The 14,354-nt window shown below is 42.3% G+C and overlaps 1 protein-coding gene and 1 pseudogene across 7 annotated transcripts in view; both read left to right on the top strand.

Annotated features, from left to right (window-relative positions):
• Positions 1–13,644, top strand: part of CEP128 (centrosomal protein 128) — a 361,449-nt gene extending 347,805 nt beyond the window's left edge. For all 7 annotated transcript variants that reach the window (XM_073610796.1, XM_073610792.1, XM_073610795.1 and 4 more), the window contains one exon: positions 10,240–13,644. In XM_073610796.1, the coding sequence (XP_073466897.1) occupies positions 10,240–10,325 (86 nt within the window). In that variant the 3' untranslated portion in view covers positions 10,326–13,644. The remainder of the gene's footprint in view (positions 1–10,239) is intronic.
• Positions 5,062–5,178, top strand: LOC141120672 (5S ribosomal RNA; annotated as a pseudogene).
• Positions 13,645–14,354: the final 710 nt, after the last annotated feature.

Here is a 14,354-nt window from a genome sequence, read left to right as displayed (position 1 = left end):
ATCTAATAGTGTGTATGGGGCTTTATATTTTCATGCTGCTACCATGACCCACCACCAGAGAACAACCTGCAAAATAAGTTTGCCTGCTCCTGATGATGCTAAACACTCCTAAACTAGGTCAGGCACCTAACTAGTTTTGTTTTTTGTAACAAAAAAACAAAAATAAAACAAAGGCTGTTGGAGACATCTTGTCCAGGGAGGAGGACAATTAGATACTCTGGGGAAGATTTACTAAAACTGGTGCAGCTGTGCTTAGTAGCCAGTCAGCTGCTAGGTTTTTTAGTCTAAGCTTCATTGAACAAGCTGAAGCTAGAAGCTGATTGGTTACCATGAACGGCTGCATAAGATTTTCTGTGCTCCAGTTTTAGTAAATCTCCCATAATGCATCTTTTACTCTTTCCTAGCAGAGCAGTCTGTTTCACCTCTTCGCAGAGGAGGAACAACTTTGGTAAGCTACAGAATAAATGATCACTGTGATAGCAAATCAGAGGCAAGCCTGTGGTCGGGATCCAGTTCCCCCAGGTCCCAATAGTTAGTAGGAGACCCGGAGCTGTCAGACAGTCTGGTCTCGGTGCTGGAGGTGCACTTTCAGCACAAACAGTGTAACACATATATGCAGTGTCCAGGAACTGGGCTTTAATACTGGGAGCTGCATAGATGTGTTACATGGTCATGAAGGTGTTATACATTTTACTTTCACTTTCATGTACAGCACAGGCTTACATTGCCAGGAGGGCGTCCATGGACGTCCTCCCATCATCACGCTGCCTGCGCCCCCATTCCCGGGGGTTTGCTCTGTGATCGCTGCATCCTTAGGACACAGCTGATCACAGATCTGGGGGAAAAGGGCCAATCATGTGATCAGCTGTGTCCAATGACCGATGATCACGATGTTAAACACAAGCCGGTTATCTGAATTCCTTTCCTCACACTGAAAGCGTGAGAGACACATCTACTCTGATAATAATGGCACGGATTATTGATGCTACCTATCAGTGTCACCTGTAGGCGCACATCAGTGAAGGAGAAAAATTACCTTTTTTGCAAACATTATTAACAAACTATGAAAACCTTTTTTTTTTTTCTTTATTTGTTTTGCAAAAAATAAACCCAAAGGTGATTAAATACCAGCAAAAGAAAGCTATTTGTGTGAAAAATTTATAAAAATTTCATTTGGGTACAGTGTTGCATGACCACGCAATTGTTATTCAAAGTGCGACAGTGCTGAAAACTGAAAATTGGCCTGGGCAGGAAGGGGGGCAAAGTGCCCTATAGGCAAGTGGTTAAACCATTATTTTTTTGCACACAAATAGAGCTTTCTTTTGCTGGTATTTGCTCACCATCATTTTTGTTTTTTGCTATATAAACGAAAAAAATGTATAAAAAGAACACACATTTTTCTTATTTCTGTCAAAAAATGTTTTCACTGAAATAATCTTTTTTCATAAATTTTGGCCAAAATGTATATACTGCTACATTTCTTTGTTAAAAAAGCAACCCGAATCAGTGTATATTATTAGTCTGTGTGAAAGTTATAGAGAGTCTACAAACTATGATATATAGATTTGAAAATCCATTAATCCTGATGTACCGAGCACCAATCTCATTTCTTGAGTCCCTAAAATACCAGGACAGTACATATACCCACCAAATGACCCCTTTTTGTTGAAAGTAGAGAGTCTGGGTTTATTTAGTAAGAGGAATGGCAAGTTTTTGTGAAGTTGCTTCATTTTTTTCATTTTCCAAAAAATTGTGACAAAAAAAAAATGACAAGTTTAAATTACAATTTTTTTCCCCGTTTTTTTACATACTGTCACCACTGCAGTAAAACGTCGTCATATGGCTGGTGTGGCAGTGATCTGGGGTCCTGACTGGTGACATATATACACACACACATGGTTGTGCTCATAGGTTTACATACCCTGGCAGAATTTATGATTTCTTGGCCATTTTTAAGAGAATATGAATGACACAAAAACTTTTCTTTCACTCATGGTTGGTGTTTGGCTGAAGCCATTTATTATCAATCAACTGTATTTACTCTTTTCTTTAATTGTACATCACGGGACAAAGAGCCATAGTAATTACTATGTGGGTTATAGTCCACCTTCAGGTGCTGGACACTGGCACACCCTAAACAGGAAGTTGCCTCCCTATATAACCCCTCCCATACCAGGAGTATCTCAGTTGTTTCCCCAGTGTCTAAAGTGTTGGTCACGAGTGAAGATGTGCTGTGCTGAGCTCCACTGGAGCAATCCTTGCTGGGGCTAGCTATGTAGTTGGATCCATTCAAAGTGTCTCTTTTAGGCCTAATTGAATGGTACCTTCTCATGCTTTGCTCAGAGATCACGCTGTGTCACAGAAGCAGCAGACTTTTTTTTTCCTCCAGCTAGCAGGCAGACCTCCGGTAAGTTTGGGGGGTTTTGCTTCTTCCAGACACCCCCACCTGGGCTGAACTCTTCCCCTCTTTATGAGGCTGAGTATAAGGGAGAACTAAAAACAATCATGCCGTTTTCTTTCACCGCCCCTACTCGGCGGTGGCTTCCAGGTCTCCTCCACGCCATCCCTCCCTCACAAGCTGATCCCGTCGGATCGGAGGCCCGTACTTGCGCGAGAAAACTTTTTTTTTCTTGAAAGAAAGGAGGGGGGGGGGGGGGCGTGATGTGAGGTGGGGGCGGGGCTTAGCGTGGCGCTGGCGTCCTCCACAGGTGTGTGTTTAAAAAAAAAAAAAAAAAACCTACATTTGTGCTGGCTGCAAAATTGTCGGAGAGACATAAGCGCAAAGAGGAGCATGAATGAGGTTTTGGTGACACAGGCATTTCCTATTTGAAACATTTACTATTTGCATCAGGCTGAGCAGTAATGGCAGTGGCTGGACTATTGCTCAAGTGATTTCTTCTGGTAGTACCTCTGCTTTGTGCATGAGGCTAAGGTCAGAAGGGGGGGTTGAAACACCCCCAAAAAATAGCTAAAAGGGTCTCCCTCAAGCTCTGGAAAGCCTACTCATCTCTACAAATGGCATCCTCCCCTGAGAGGGGGTGGCTGGTCAGAGTGAGCATCGGGGCCATGAAACGTTTGCAACTGTTTTCAACACTGCAGAGCCCCTGTTTATTTTACTAAAAATATCTTTTTTCCTCAGCCATAACTTTTTTTTTTTTAAACCTAAGGACTTTAATCGCATCCCAGTGTGGGTCAAAATGTGACAGGTTCAGGGGACTGTGGTGAGGCTGATGACTCCTCTTCTGTGGTGTCAAATGTGGGAGAATCAGCTGTTTCAATCTTAAGATTGATGGTGCAATTTCTTGCTGAATGGTCCGCTCCACATTTATGTACCCTGAGTGTTTGGGTTCGCTAAAGTCTCCCTAAGCTGTGCATGCCTTTTCCTTAATGGAAAAGCTTTTTTGTATCTGAGAGGATCACCCAGATAAGCATTATTTTCCCTCCTGAAAAGTTTTTACACTTTATCCTATGGTGGAGAAAATTCATTAAGTAGGGTATACCAGCAATTAACGCTGCTATATCCTCTGTGAATAAGAGTTTGACTTGTCCGGCAGAAAATGCTCAAATGCTTAGGGATCCAACGGATAACAAGTTGGAATTCCTATTAAAAAAAAAAAAAACACTTTTTTTCTCTGGCAGATTGAGTGTCTCAGCCTGCGCTGACAGTAATTGCTTAATCGTTGAGAGACCAATTTAAACAGGTGTTCAAGGTTATCCTGCTCAGCAGGCCCAGGATCTGGCAGCTTTGTTTGCAATAGTTGCTATGCGAGATTCTATCCTTCAGGCCTTGCGCCCTTCGCTATGCACCATGCAGAAGCTCCTGGCTAGTCTTCCTTTTTGCGGTGAAACAGCTATTTGGGGATTTTTTTGATAACACATCCAAAGAAATTTTAGTGGAAAAAGTACCCCTTTTGCCGTTTAAGGAAAGGAGTAAATGTATTTTCGTTTTAAAGCTCCTTCTTCTGTGCCAGGGGCATCAGCCTCCAGGCAGTCACGACGGCTTCCGCCGTCGGATTCAAAAGGTAATCCTCAGGGTTAACCTCAGGGACAAAAGAGGTCTTGGGGGAAAGAAATCTACAAGATACTGAAGCTTTCTTATGAGGAGGTGCCCCTGCTCGCTCAATAGAGGGAATTCTTCTGCAGTTCTCAAGGATCTGGCAGGAAGAGTGTCAAGACGAATGTTGGACTTCTTCAATAGCTCCAAGGTACAACTGGAGTTGAGTCCTAAAAGTTCCCGTCTCCTCGTTTTCTCAGATCAAACGTTCCTAAGGATCCAGAGAAAAAGAAGTCTTTCTCTCAGGCACTGGACCATCTTTTGGCAAAAAGTGATCATGGTGGCCCCCATGTAAGAGCAAAAGTTGGGGTTTGGTTAAATCCAAATGGACATTCTGGATCTCAAAAATCTAAATTCAATTTCTGAATATAGCCACTTTTTTCGCATGGAGTCAATCTAATCCGTTATCGCCATCCTACAAGTAGAAGAACTTCTGCCCTCAAAGATGCTTAGCTCCATATGCCTATTTCCTCGCTCACGACTAATCTTCATTTTCAGTGTGTAGCTCTGCTTTCTGGTCTAGCTACTGCACCTTGAGTGTTTACAAAGGTTCTGGCCCCTCTTCTAGCCAGATTAAGGGCCCAAGGTATAACGATTATGGTTTACCTGGACGATCTGTTCTTGATAGTCCAGTCGGTAGCCCGCTTAGACCAAAGTATGGTCACCACATTCAACTACCTGGAATATCTAGGTCGGATTCTCAGCCTAGGAGAAATCTTCTTTAAAACCATGAAAAGGGCTAAGATACTTGGGTCTGATCATAGGTACACCCAGAAAAGGGTATTCTTGCCCCAGGCAAAGATGAGTGCCATAAAGGAACTGATTTAGGTGGTCGAAGCAAGATGAATTCTTCTATTCAACTTGGCATGAGGTTGTTGGGAAAGATGGTGGCTTCAATCAAGGCCGTTCCTTATGCTCCGTTTCATTCGAGACTGCTGCAAAACATTATCCTATCGGTTTGGAACAAAGGGTTCAAGCTCTAGCTTCCCAATGTGTCTGACTCCAAAGCCTACGGCCATATCACCCTGAAAGCACCCGATCTTGTCTGATCTTGGAGGCTAAGCAGGGTCGGGCCTGATTTAGTACCCGGATGGACCACCTGGAAATACCAGGTACTGTAGGCTGGGTACGCCGGAGCCTCAGTTTATGGTTAACCACTTCAGCCCCGGAAAGATTTACCCCCTTCCTGACCAGAGCACTTTTTGCGATTCGGCACTGCGTCGTTTTAACTGACAATTGCGCGGTCATGCAACGTGGCGCCGAAACAAAATTGACGTCATTTTTTTCCCCACAAATAGAGCTTTCTTTTGGTGGTATTTGATCACCTCTGCGATTTTTATTTTTTGCGCTATAAACAAAATAAGAGCGACAATTTTGAAAAAAACGCATTATTTTTTACTTTTTGTTATAATAAATATCCCCAAAAAATATATTAAAAAACATTTTTTTTCCTCAGTTTAGGCCAATACGTATTCTATATATTTTTGGTAAAAAAAAAAAAAAATCACAATAAGCATTTATTGATTGGTTTGCGCAAAAGTTATAGTGTTTACAAAATAGGGGCTAGTTTTATGGCATTTTTATTAATAATTTTTTTTTTACTAGTTTTGGCGGTGATCAGCGATTTTTTTTTTTTTTTTTTTTGACTGCGACATTATGGCGGACACATCGGACATTTTTGGGACCATTGTCATTTATACAGCAATCAGTGCTATAAAAATGCACTGATTCCTGTGTAAATGACACTGGCAGTGAAGGGGTTAACCACTAGGGGGCGGGGAGGGGTTAAGTATGTCCTAGGGGAGTGATTCTAACTGTCAGGGGGATGGGCAGTGTATGTGACGTCACTGATCTCTGCTCCGATGACAGGGAGCTGAGATCGAGTGACACTTGTCACTCGTCCTCTCCGTGAGGCGATCGAGTCCGCGGGACCCGACTCACGGAGATCGGGTAACAGGTACGTTACTTTGCGCAGCCGTGCCATTCTGCCGACATATCTACAGGAGCTGGTCGGGAACCGGTTAATATCCAAAAATTTGCAAGGGGAAAATCCTTCAGTTACTACGGAAGTGGCCCAGATCAGAAATGACCTTGCCCATTATCATTCTAGAAATTCAGGCAGAGCACTTGGTTCTGAGGGCCTGAATGTTCAGTTTACAGTATTGTCCTGCCAGGATTCAATCTGACTATGCCACAGCAATGGACTATATTAATCACCAAGGGGGCACAAGGAGTTGTGCAGCCCAGAGAAAGGTGAATCATATCCTATCTTGGGCAGAAAACAATGTACTTTGCCTATCTGCGGTCTTCATTCGAGGAATAGAAAATTGGCAGGCAGACTACTTGAGTCGCCAGCAGCTGTTCCCGGGAGAATGGTTCCTTTACCCTGATATCTTCCTGTCAATATGTCAAAGATGGGGGATCCCAGATATAGATCTGTTTACGTCCAGGTTCAACAAAGAAATCGACAACTTTGTGTCAAAAACAGATGCCTTGCTATTCCCGTGGAATCGGTTCTCACTGATTTATGCATTCCCTCCTATTCTACCTGTGTCCACGACTTCTTCGCAGGATCATGCAGGAAGGGAAGCCTGTGATTCTTGTGGCCCCCAGCAGGGTATCAGAATTGGCTGCTTTTTTTTGTAAAGAGCCATATTATTATTGTTCAAGGATAAGGTAGTATTGCGTCCTCATCCTAACTTTTTACCGAAGGTAGTATCAGGTTTTTATCTAAACCAGGATATTGTTCTATCTTCATTTTTTCCAGAACCCTTTTCTGTGGAAGAAAAATCACTACATTCTCTTGATGTGATGAGAGCAGTCTACTTAAAGACGACGGCTCAGATTCGGAAAACTGATGTTTTGTTCATATTGCCTGAAGGTCCTAAAAGAAGACAGGCAGCATGGAAATCTGCTATTCTAAATACATTCGACAAGTAATCGTTCTAGCTTATGGTTTAAAGAGGTAGTTTCTAGCCTCTCAAATCAAAACGCACTCCTCTAGGGCTGTTAGTGCTTCTTGAGCGGTGCATCACCAAGCTTCCATGGCTCAAATCTGCAAGGCCGCAACTTGGTCTTCGATCCATACATTTACCAGATTCTATCAGGTGGATGTAAAAGACATGAGGATGTCGCCTTTGGGCGCAGTGTACTGCAGGCAGCAGTATAGGTCCTCTGATTTCATAGTGCCCTACTTTTGTTGTGTCTCCCTCCCCTCAGTTGGCATCCCTCATAGTAATTACTATGGCACCGTGTCCCATGATGTACAATTAAAGAAAATAGGATTTTTATAACAGCTTACCTGAAAATCCTTTTCTTTTAAAGTACATCACGGGACACAGAGGTCCCACCCCCCTCTTTCTAGTATACACGTGTATTGCTTTGCTACAAAACTGAGATGCTCCCGGTATAGGAGGGGATATATAGGGAGGCAACTTCAGGTTTAGGGTGTGCCAGTGTCCAGCACATGAAGGTGGACTATAACCAACATAGTAATTACTATGGCTCTGTGTCCCGTGATGTACTTCAAAAGAAAAGGATTTTATAGGTAATCCTATTTTTAAATCATAATCACAACAGAAACTACCCAAATTACCCTGATGAAAAGTTTACATACTCTGGTGATTTGGGCCTGATAACATGCAGACAAGTTGACATAAAGGCTGCTTTCACACTGAGGCGCTTTACAGGCGCTATAGCGCCTGTAAAGAGCATCTCCTCTCACTCCAGTGTGAAAGCTCGAGTGCTTTCACACTGGAGGGGTGCGCTGGCAGGATGACAAAAAAGCCCCGAAAGCCGCATCCTTGAGGTTCTGTAGGAGCAGTGTATACAGTGCCCCTGCTCATTGAAATCAATGGGCAGCGCTGCCGAAGTGCCAGCAAAGCGCTTTTAACCCTTTTTCGGCCGTTAGCGGGGGTGAAAAGGGTCGCAAAAACAACGGTAAAGTGCCGCTAAAAATAGAGGTGCTTTACCACCGACGCCTCCAATGCCCCAGTGTCAAAGGGGTTTGAATGTCTATTAAAAGGTAACAATCCTCACCTGTGATCTGTTTGCTTGTAATTAGTGTCCTTTGTATAAAAGGTCAATGAGTTTTGGACTCCTGACAGACCGTTGCATCTTTCATCCGGTGCTGCACTGACGTTTCTGAGTCATGGGGAAAGCAAAAGAATTGTCAAAAGGATCTGCGGGAAAAAGTAGTTGTACTGTATAAAACAGAAAAGGGATGTAAAAGGATATCCAAGGAATTGAGAATGCCAAGCTCTAATCAAAAAGTGGAAAATGAGGGATTCTGCTGAAACCAAACCACAGTCAGGTAGACCAACTAAAATTTCAGCCACAACTGCCAGGAATACTGTTTGTCATGCAAAGAAAAACCCACAAATAACTTCAGGTGAAATACAGGACTCTCTGAAAACATGTGGTGTGGCTGTTTCAAGATGCACAATAAAGAGGCACTTGAAGAAAGATGGACTGCATGGTCGAGTTGCCAGAAGAAAGCCATTACTACCAAATGCCACAAAGTATCCCGCTTACAATACGCCAAACAGCACAGCGATAAGCATCAAACCTTCTGGCACAAAGTCATTTGGAGTGATGAGACCAAAATTGAGCTTTTTAACCACAACCATAAACGCTACATTTGGAGAGGAGTCAACAAGGCCTATGATGAAAGGTACACCATTCCTACTGTGAAACACGGAGGTGGATCGCTGATGTTTTGGGGACATGTGAGCTACAAAGGCACAGGAAATTTGGTCAACATTGATGGCAAGATGAATGCAGTATGTTATCAAAAAATACTGGAGGAACATTTGCTTTCATCAGCCAGGAAGCTGCGCATGGGATGTACTTGGACATTCCAACATGACAATGATCCAATACACAAGGCCAAGTCGACCTGTTGTTGGCAGCAGAAGAATAAAGTGAAGGTTCTGGAGTGGCCATCTCAGTCTCCTGACCTCAATATCATTGGGCCACTTTGGGGAGATCTCAAACGTGCAGTTCATGCAAGACAGTCCAAGAATTTACAGGAACTGGAGGCTTTTTGCCAAGAGGAATGGGCAGCTTTACCATCTGAGAAGATAAAGAGCCTCATCCACAAATACCACAAAAGACTTCAAGCTGTCAATGTTAAAGGGGGCAATACACGGTATTAAGAACTGGAGTATGTAAACTTTTGATCAGTGTCATTTGGGTAGTTTCTTTTGTCATTATGATTTAAAAAGAGTAAACACAGTTGATTGATAATAAATGGCTTCAACCAAACACTAACCGGTTTTTGTGTCATCATTTATATTCTCTGAAAAATTGCCAAGAAATCCTAAATTCTGCCAGTGTATGTAAACTTATGAGCACAGCTGTGTGTGTGTGTATGTATATATATTTTACACACACACTTTTGGGGGGGTGGTAAAATTGCTTGTTACAGTATTAAATACTGTAATGGCAATCGTTTTAACAGTCATTAATGACTTTGATTCATGACTCATTGTTTACTATTTTGATGCTTTGATTGGCCCACAGCTATTACAGAGTACAGGGTGCTGTTATTGGCTCAGGTACCATGTGATGACTGGTGATCAGAACACACACGAAGTAGTATACTATGATGTCATGAATGGATTCCATTTATTACGCTTGTTTACTAGGTTTCAGGTGACTACATGGTATCTGGGCTGCTCACAGCGGCCCGATACTGAGCACCGCAATCTGGTTGCAGATCGCGTTGATGCATGTGCGCCACAATGTACTGGTATATCACTGTTTTTGGGGAAGCCGCCGCCGCCGGCCAGCAGTAAAATTACTGTTGTCCAGTCAGCAAGTAGTTAAAGTTTATGAGCATATTGACAAAGGGGGAGAGGGGAAACAAGGGAAGGTAAAATTATATACCAATTAAACTTCATGTTTAAGGCTGGATTCACACCTTTCTGTGTGCTTACATTGTCATCACTAGACTCTTAAATGTGTCTCATACAGATGCACCATATAAAGCAATAGCAAACCTGCCTGAGTACATGGTTTAATGGTATAAGCATAGAAGTGTGAATGGACTAAGAAAAAGAAAATAAAAAAAATGAATAATACAATTTCAAAGATTTCCAATGCCGCAAATAGTAAGAGAAGGAAAGATTACAATTTGTATTTTGACAAGCACCAGGCACTCACCTTCTTGATGTTTATTTCAGCGCCAATAAAGAGAGGAACTCCGCCTTATTCTGAGGGCCTCAAAGATTCCACTAGGAGCCTCAACCTGAATGGAGCGACGTCCTAAAAAAATGGTGATATACAGCAATATTAGGCACATCCCTGACTGCTGGATCCAGTCTTGTCCCTGTGTGAGAATAACCACTGAAATCTATTTATGTATATATATGGATTTTATATAATAATATTTTATTGTAAATCATTTATAAGTAACCTAATTTTTCAAAGTGTTTTTTTTTAATATTTCAGATACTGTAAATCAGTACAAATGTTTGGTTTTTTTTTTAACTGATGCAAGTATCCTCCAAAGATCACCTATCTAGCCAAAGTGTTCCGATGGTTACGGAGGTCTCTGTTCTGGATAATAAGGCAGACGTATGAATATTCTAAATGCTGACAGCCCCTGGTGTACAGCTACTCTCTATGGCTAAAAGTATGTGGACCCCCCTACAAATGAAAGCATTCAGGTGTATCCAGTGAAGTGTACGGTCAAAATTACAACATAACAATACATATTAGAAATTTGTGCTCTACCAACCTTGCAGTAACAGCTTGGGGAAGGCCCTCTGCTGCTCCAATATGACTGCGGGGTTGATTTACTAAAACAAGAGCACTCAGAAGCGGATTGGCTACCATGCATAGCCACATTGGATTCTAATTGCAGCTTGTTCAACTAAGCTTTGGTACTAAAACCTGGAAGCTGATTGGTTTCTATGCAGAGGTGCACCAGATTTTGCACTCTCCAGTTTTAGTAAATAAACAACCACCCCCTCCCCCCCAATATGCCTCTGTGTACAAAATTAGCTCCGTAAAGACATGGTTTGACCATTTAGGCATGGAAGAACTTGAATGTCCTGCACAAAGCCTTGAACCTCAACCCAACCATTGGGATGAACTGGAATGCTGAGTGTGAGCCAGGTCTTCTAAGCCAACATTAGCACCTGCCCTCACAAATGACCACATATTCCCACAGAAACACTCCAAAATTTTGTGGAAAGCCTTCCTAAAATTGTGAATAATGTTACACCCCCCCAAAGAAGGGAGTAACTAACTATGCTAATGGACATGGTTTAGGAACAGGATGTTTTATTTATTTATATATATATATATATCTATATATACCCATATATAGATATATAGATATATATATATATATATATATACCCACCATATCCTGTGACTCTCCATGGTAACCAGATTGTGGAATTACACAAAATGTGCCAATATGTCATAAATCTTGAATAATGCTGCACTGGCTGCCATCACCTAAATATATGTACATTCAGCTGCCCCATCCTTCTCACCTGCACCAGGTGCCAAAACTTCTTCTAAACTCATCTTGCAATCAGACTGGGAGCACTCACATTAGAGAATATCTCAATCACCCTCCAGAGGAGCAGGAAGTGCAACCCCTGAAGAATTTCACCATAACCCTGCAGTGAACAGGGAGCACTCACACTAGAGAGAAATTTCCCAACTAAACTTCGGCCGGCACTCTCTCCGGCAGGTTTCATGTAGAGAGAAACGACTTCACCAAATTATTATCTAAAACAATGAAGCCAAAACATGCTACAAGGTGGCTCAACAGGGAGGTCAAATATCTCACAAATTATTACGATGGTCTTGGAGTCTAGTGTACATATATTAAAATCATGAATCTTTATTAATGGCCTCAATAAAGTATGTTGTAAAAATGACAAACGTTAATGAAAAGAATCTGTCCTCCTTCACACGGCTCCGCATAGTTCTGTCAATGCATGTGTGATTCATACAACCAGCAATGTGGGTCAGGCAACGTGATTTATTCATCATCCATAACGGTATCAACACCTAATTAATTAAACAACTTGCGTCCAAAACACCATTGCCTAGAAGTCCCGCACTGTAAAAGGAAGGACTTCAATGAAGTTAAAATCTCCCAGCAGAGACTTTTACATTGTCCTAACTTCTTGGAGGTTCTAAAAATCCACAAAACGTTTAGCATCAATCTGCAATGCCGAAAAACCTACACGAAGTCCTTCCACCCTTGTGTACATCAAAGAACATTTTTCAACTCCTGTGTATATCTAGACGTGCCTTCCCTCCTGACTAATCCTATGTACATCAAAGAACTTCTTCCCTCTTCACTAATCCTGTACACACAGTGAAACATCTTCCCTCCTCCCTAATCTGCTGTACACTCAATGTCTTCCCTCCTGACTACAAAAAAAAAAAAAAAAAAAAAAAAAAAACTGCATTCAAACCAGGAATGTTTTCCCTCCTGCCTAATCCTATGTACTAGGAGGAATGTCCTCCCTGTGGCTCAGTTTTGGTAGAACAGTATAAGTGACCTGCTACAGAGTTTCAGGACTAGAGGAAAACAATGCAGGCCATTTTTAAAGTACGGAATATAAAGTTTGAAGACCTCTCCCCCTGTAATCTTAAATGACCCCACTGTTCCATCATACAGTAGAAATAAGTTCCCACTCACAGGGCAATCATCATATATGGTTGGTGATACTGGCTTCAAGTTGGATATTCTGTTGATCTTTATAAATGAGCCTGCGTTGATTACAGGCTGGCAGTTAAATGTGCATGATAAACCCGTCCTGTACACATAGAATGGCACCCAATGCTCACATACCATATGCCAGCCCATTCAAAAATAAAAGGGCTGTCACAACATGGCTCATTGCACAAAAAAAGCATGCCCTATGGGACACACAACACGCATCTGAAGTTGAATGGCGGCTACATACAGCTTGGGGGTGTTCACACTGGGCATGGTTGAACTGAACCATGCCCTAGTTTGATTGTTCCTCCACACCCTGCTGGTCATCAATCACACTGTGCTTTAAAATAAGTGTTCTCTGGCACACTTGTGTCATCCGTGCTTCTGTGCTCAGTGATCTAGGGAAAGTTTTGTGCCAAAGCATGGTTTGCACTGCCACTGAAGCAAACTGTTATGGACCACAAGTGAACTGTGCTCAGGACTACCTATTCCAAGAGGTAGGTCCCAGGCACAGTACACTTAACTGTTCCCAAAAGCACAGATCAGAGCACTCGCCCTACACAAATCAACAGAACCAAGAGGGTGAGCTGTGCTTAGGATGTACTCACACTTGAGCCAGTTAAACTGAACTGCACCCAAGTCCGATTCTCCACCCTCCCCCACTGGTTTGCAAAGAAGTGTTCCCATGCACAATCCTCTGCTAACTGGACCAATGATCCCTGTTTTATTACAGAGAGAACTATACTCCAGCATACAGTAGTTTGCATTCACACTGCAGCAAAGCAGACCACAAGGGAACTGTGCCCAGTTCTATAAATCTATTAGAGAGCTGATCTATTCACAGTACAGCTCTGCAAGTTTCTTTCTTCCCCTGCCTATGTGGGGGGGGGGGGGGGGGGGGCTTTCCTCCAATCAGCTGTCACACAGTGTATGCCAAGAATCCCCTTCCACAGCTGAAAGAGGAAGTTAAAATTCTAACATGATGTTCACTTTCTAAAGAATATAGAAAGGGAAAGACATCAGATATACATGTAAAACGTACGTAGGGAGATTTGTTTCATCTCTGTGTATCATCTGAGGTTGTTCATTTCACTGGGTATAGGAGAGGGTTTACATCCATTTTAAGGCACTGCAAGATGTGTAGGCACCAGGATCAGATGACACTGTCAAAAAAATGATTAATATTCAAGCCAACAAAAAAGCTGGAATAGAATGGACTACTCAGCAAGGGCTGCATGAGAACCTGTCTACAAAACAAGTGTCAGGGCCTAGATAATTACAGGAATGTATATAGTAAGGTTTTCCATTGATCACAATGTTACAATACAGATACTAATTTAGCAGTAGATTGTGGGTAAGAGTGCTGCCCCTGGCCCTTGTAAGGTGCCTTCCTAGTGGATGTGGAAGCTGGCTGAACATCACAAAGTTGTTCTTATTGAATAGGTCAATTTACTGGCCAATAGATTCATACATAATAGGATAGAATGGCCTTTGCCACTATCAGGAAATGTGGAACCTGGCATCTAAAATGGAGTGGCTCCTGATAGGTGGCTTCAACCTTTACATTGATAGGTACACTTTAGAGTAATCCTGCAAGTGCTAAGC

This window comes from Aquarana catesbeiana, linkage group LG13 (assembly GCF_042186555.1).
Source record: "Aquarana catesbeiana isolate 2022-GZ linkage group LG13, ASM4218655v1, whole genome shotgun sequence".
NCBI classification, from domain to species: domain Eukaryota; kingdom Metazoa; phylum Chordata; class Amphibia; order Anura; family Ranidae; genus Aquarana; species Aquarana catesbeiana.
The sequence above is the reverse complement of the archived record's forward strand: the minus strand, read 5'-3'. Positions and strand labels throughout refer to the sequence as shown.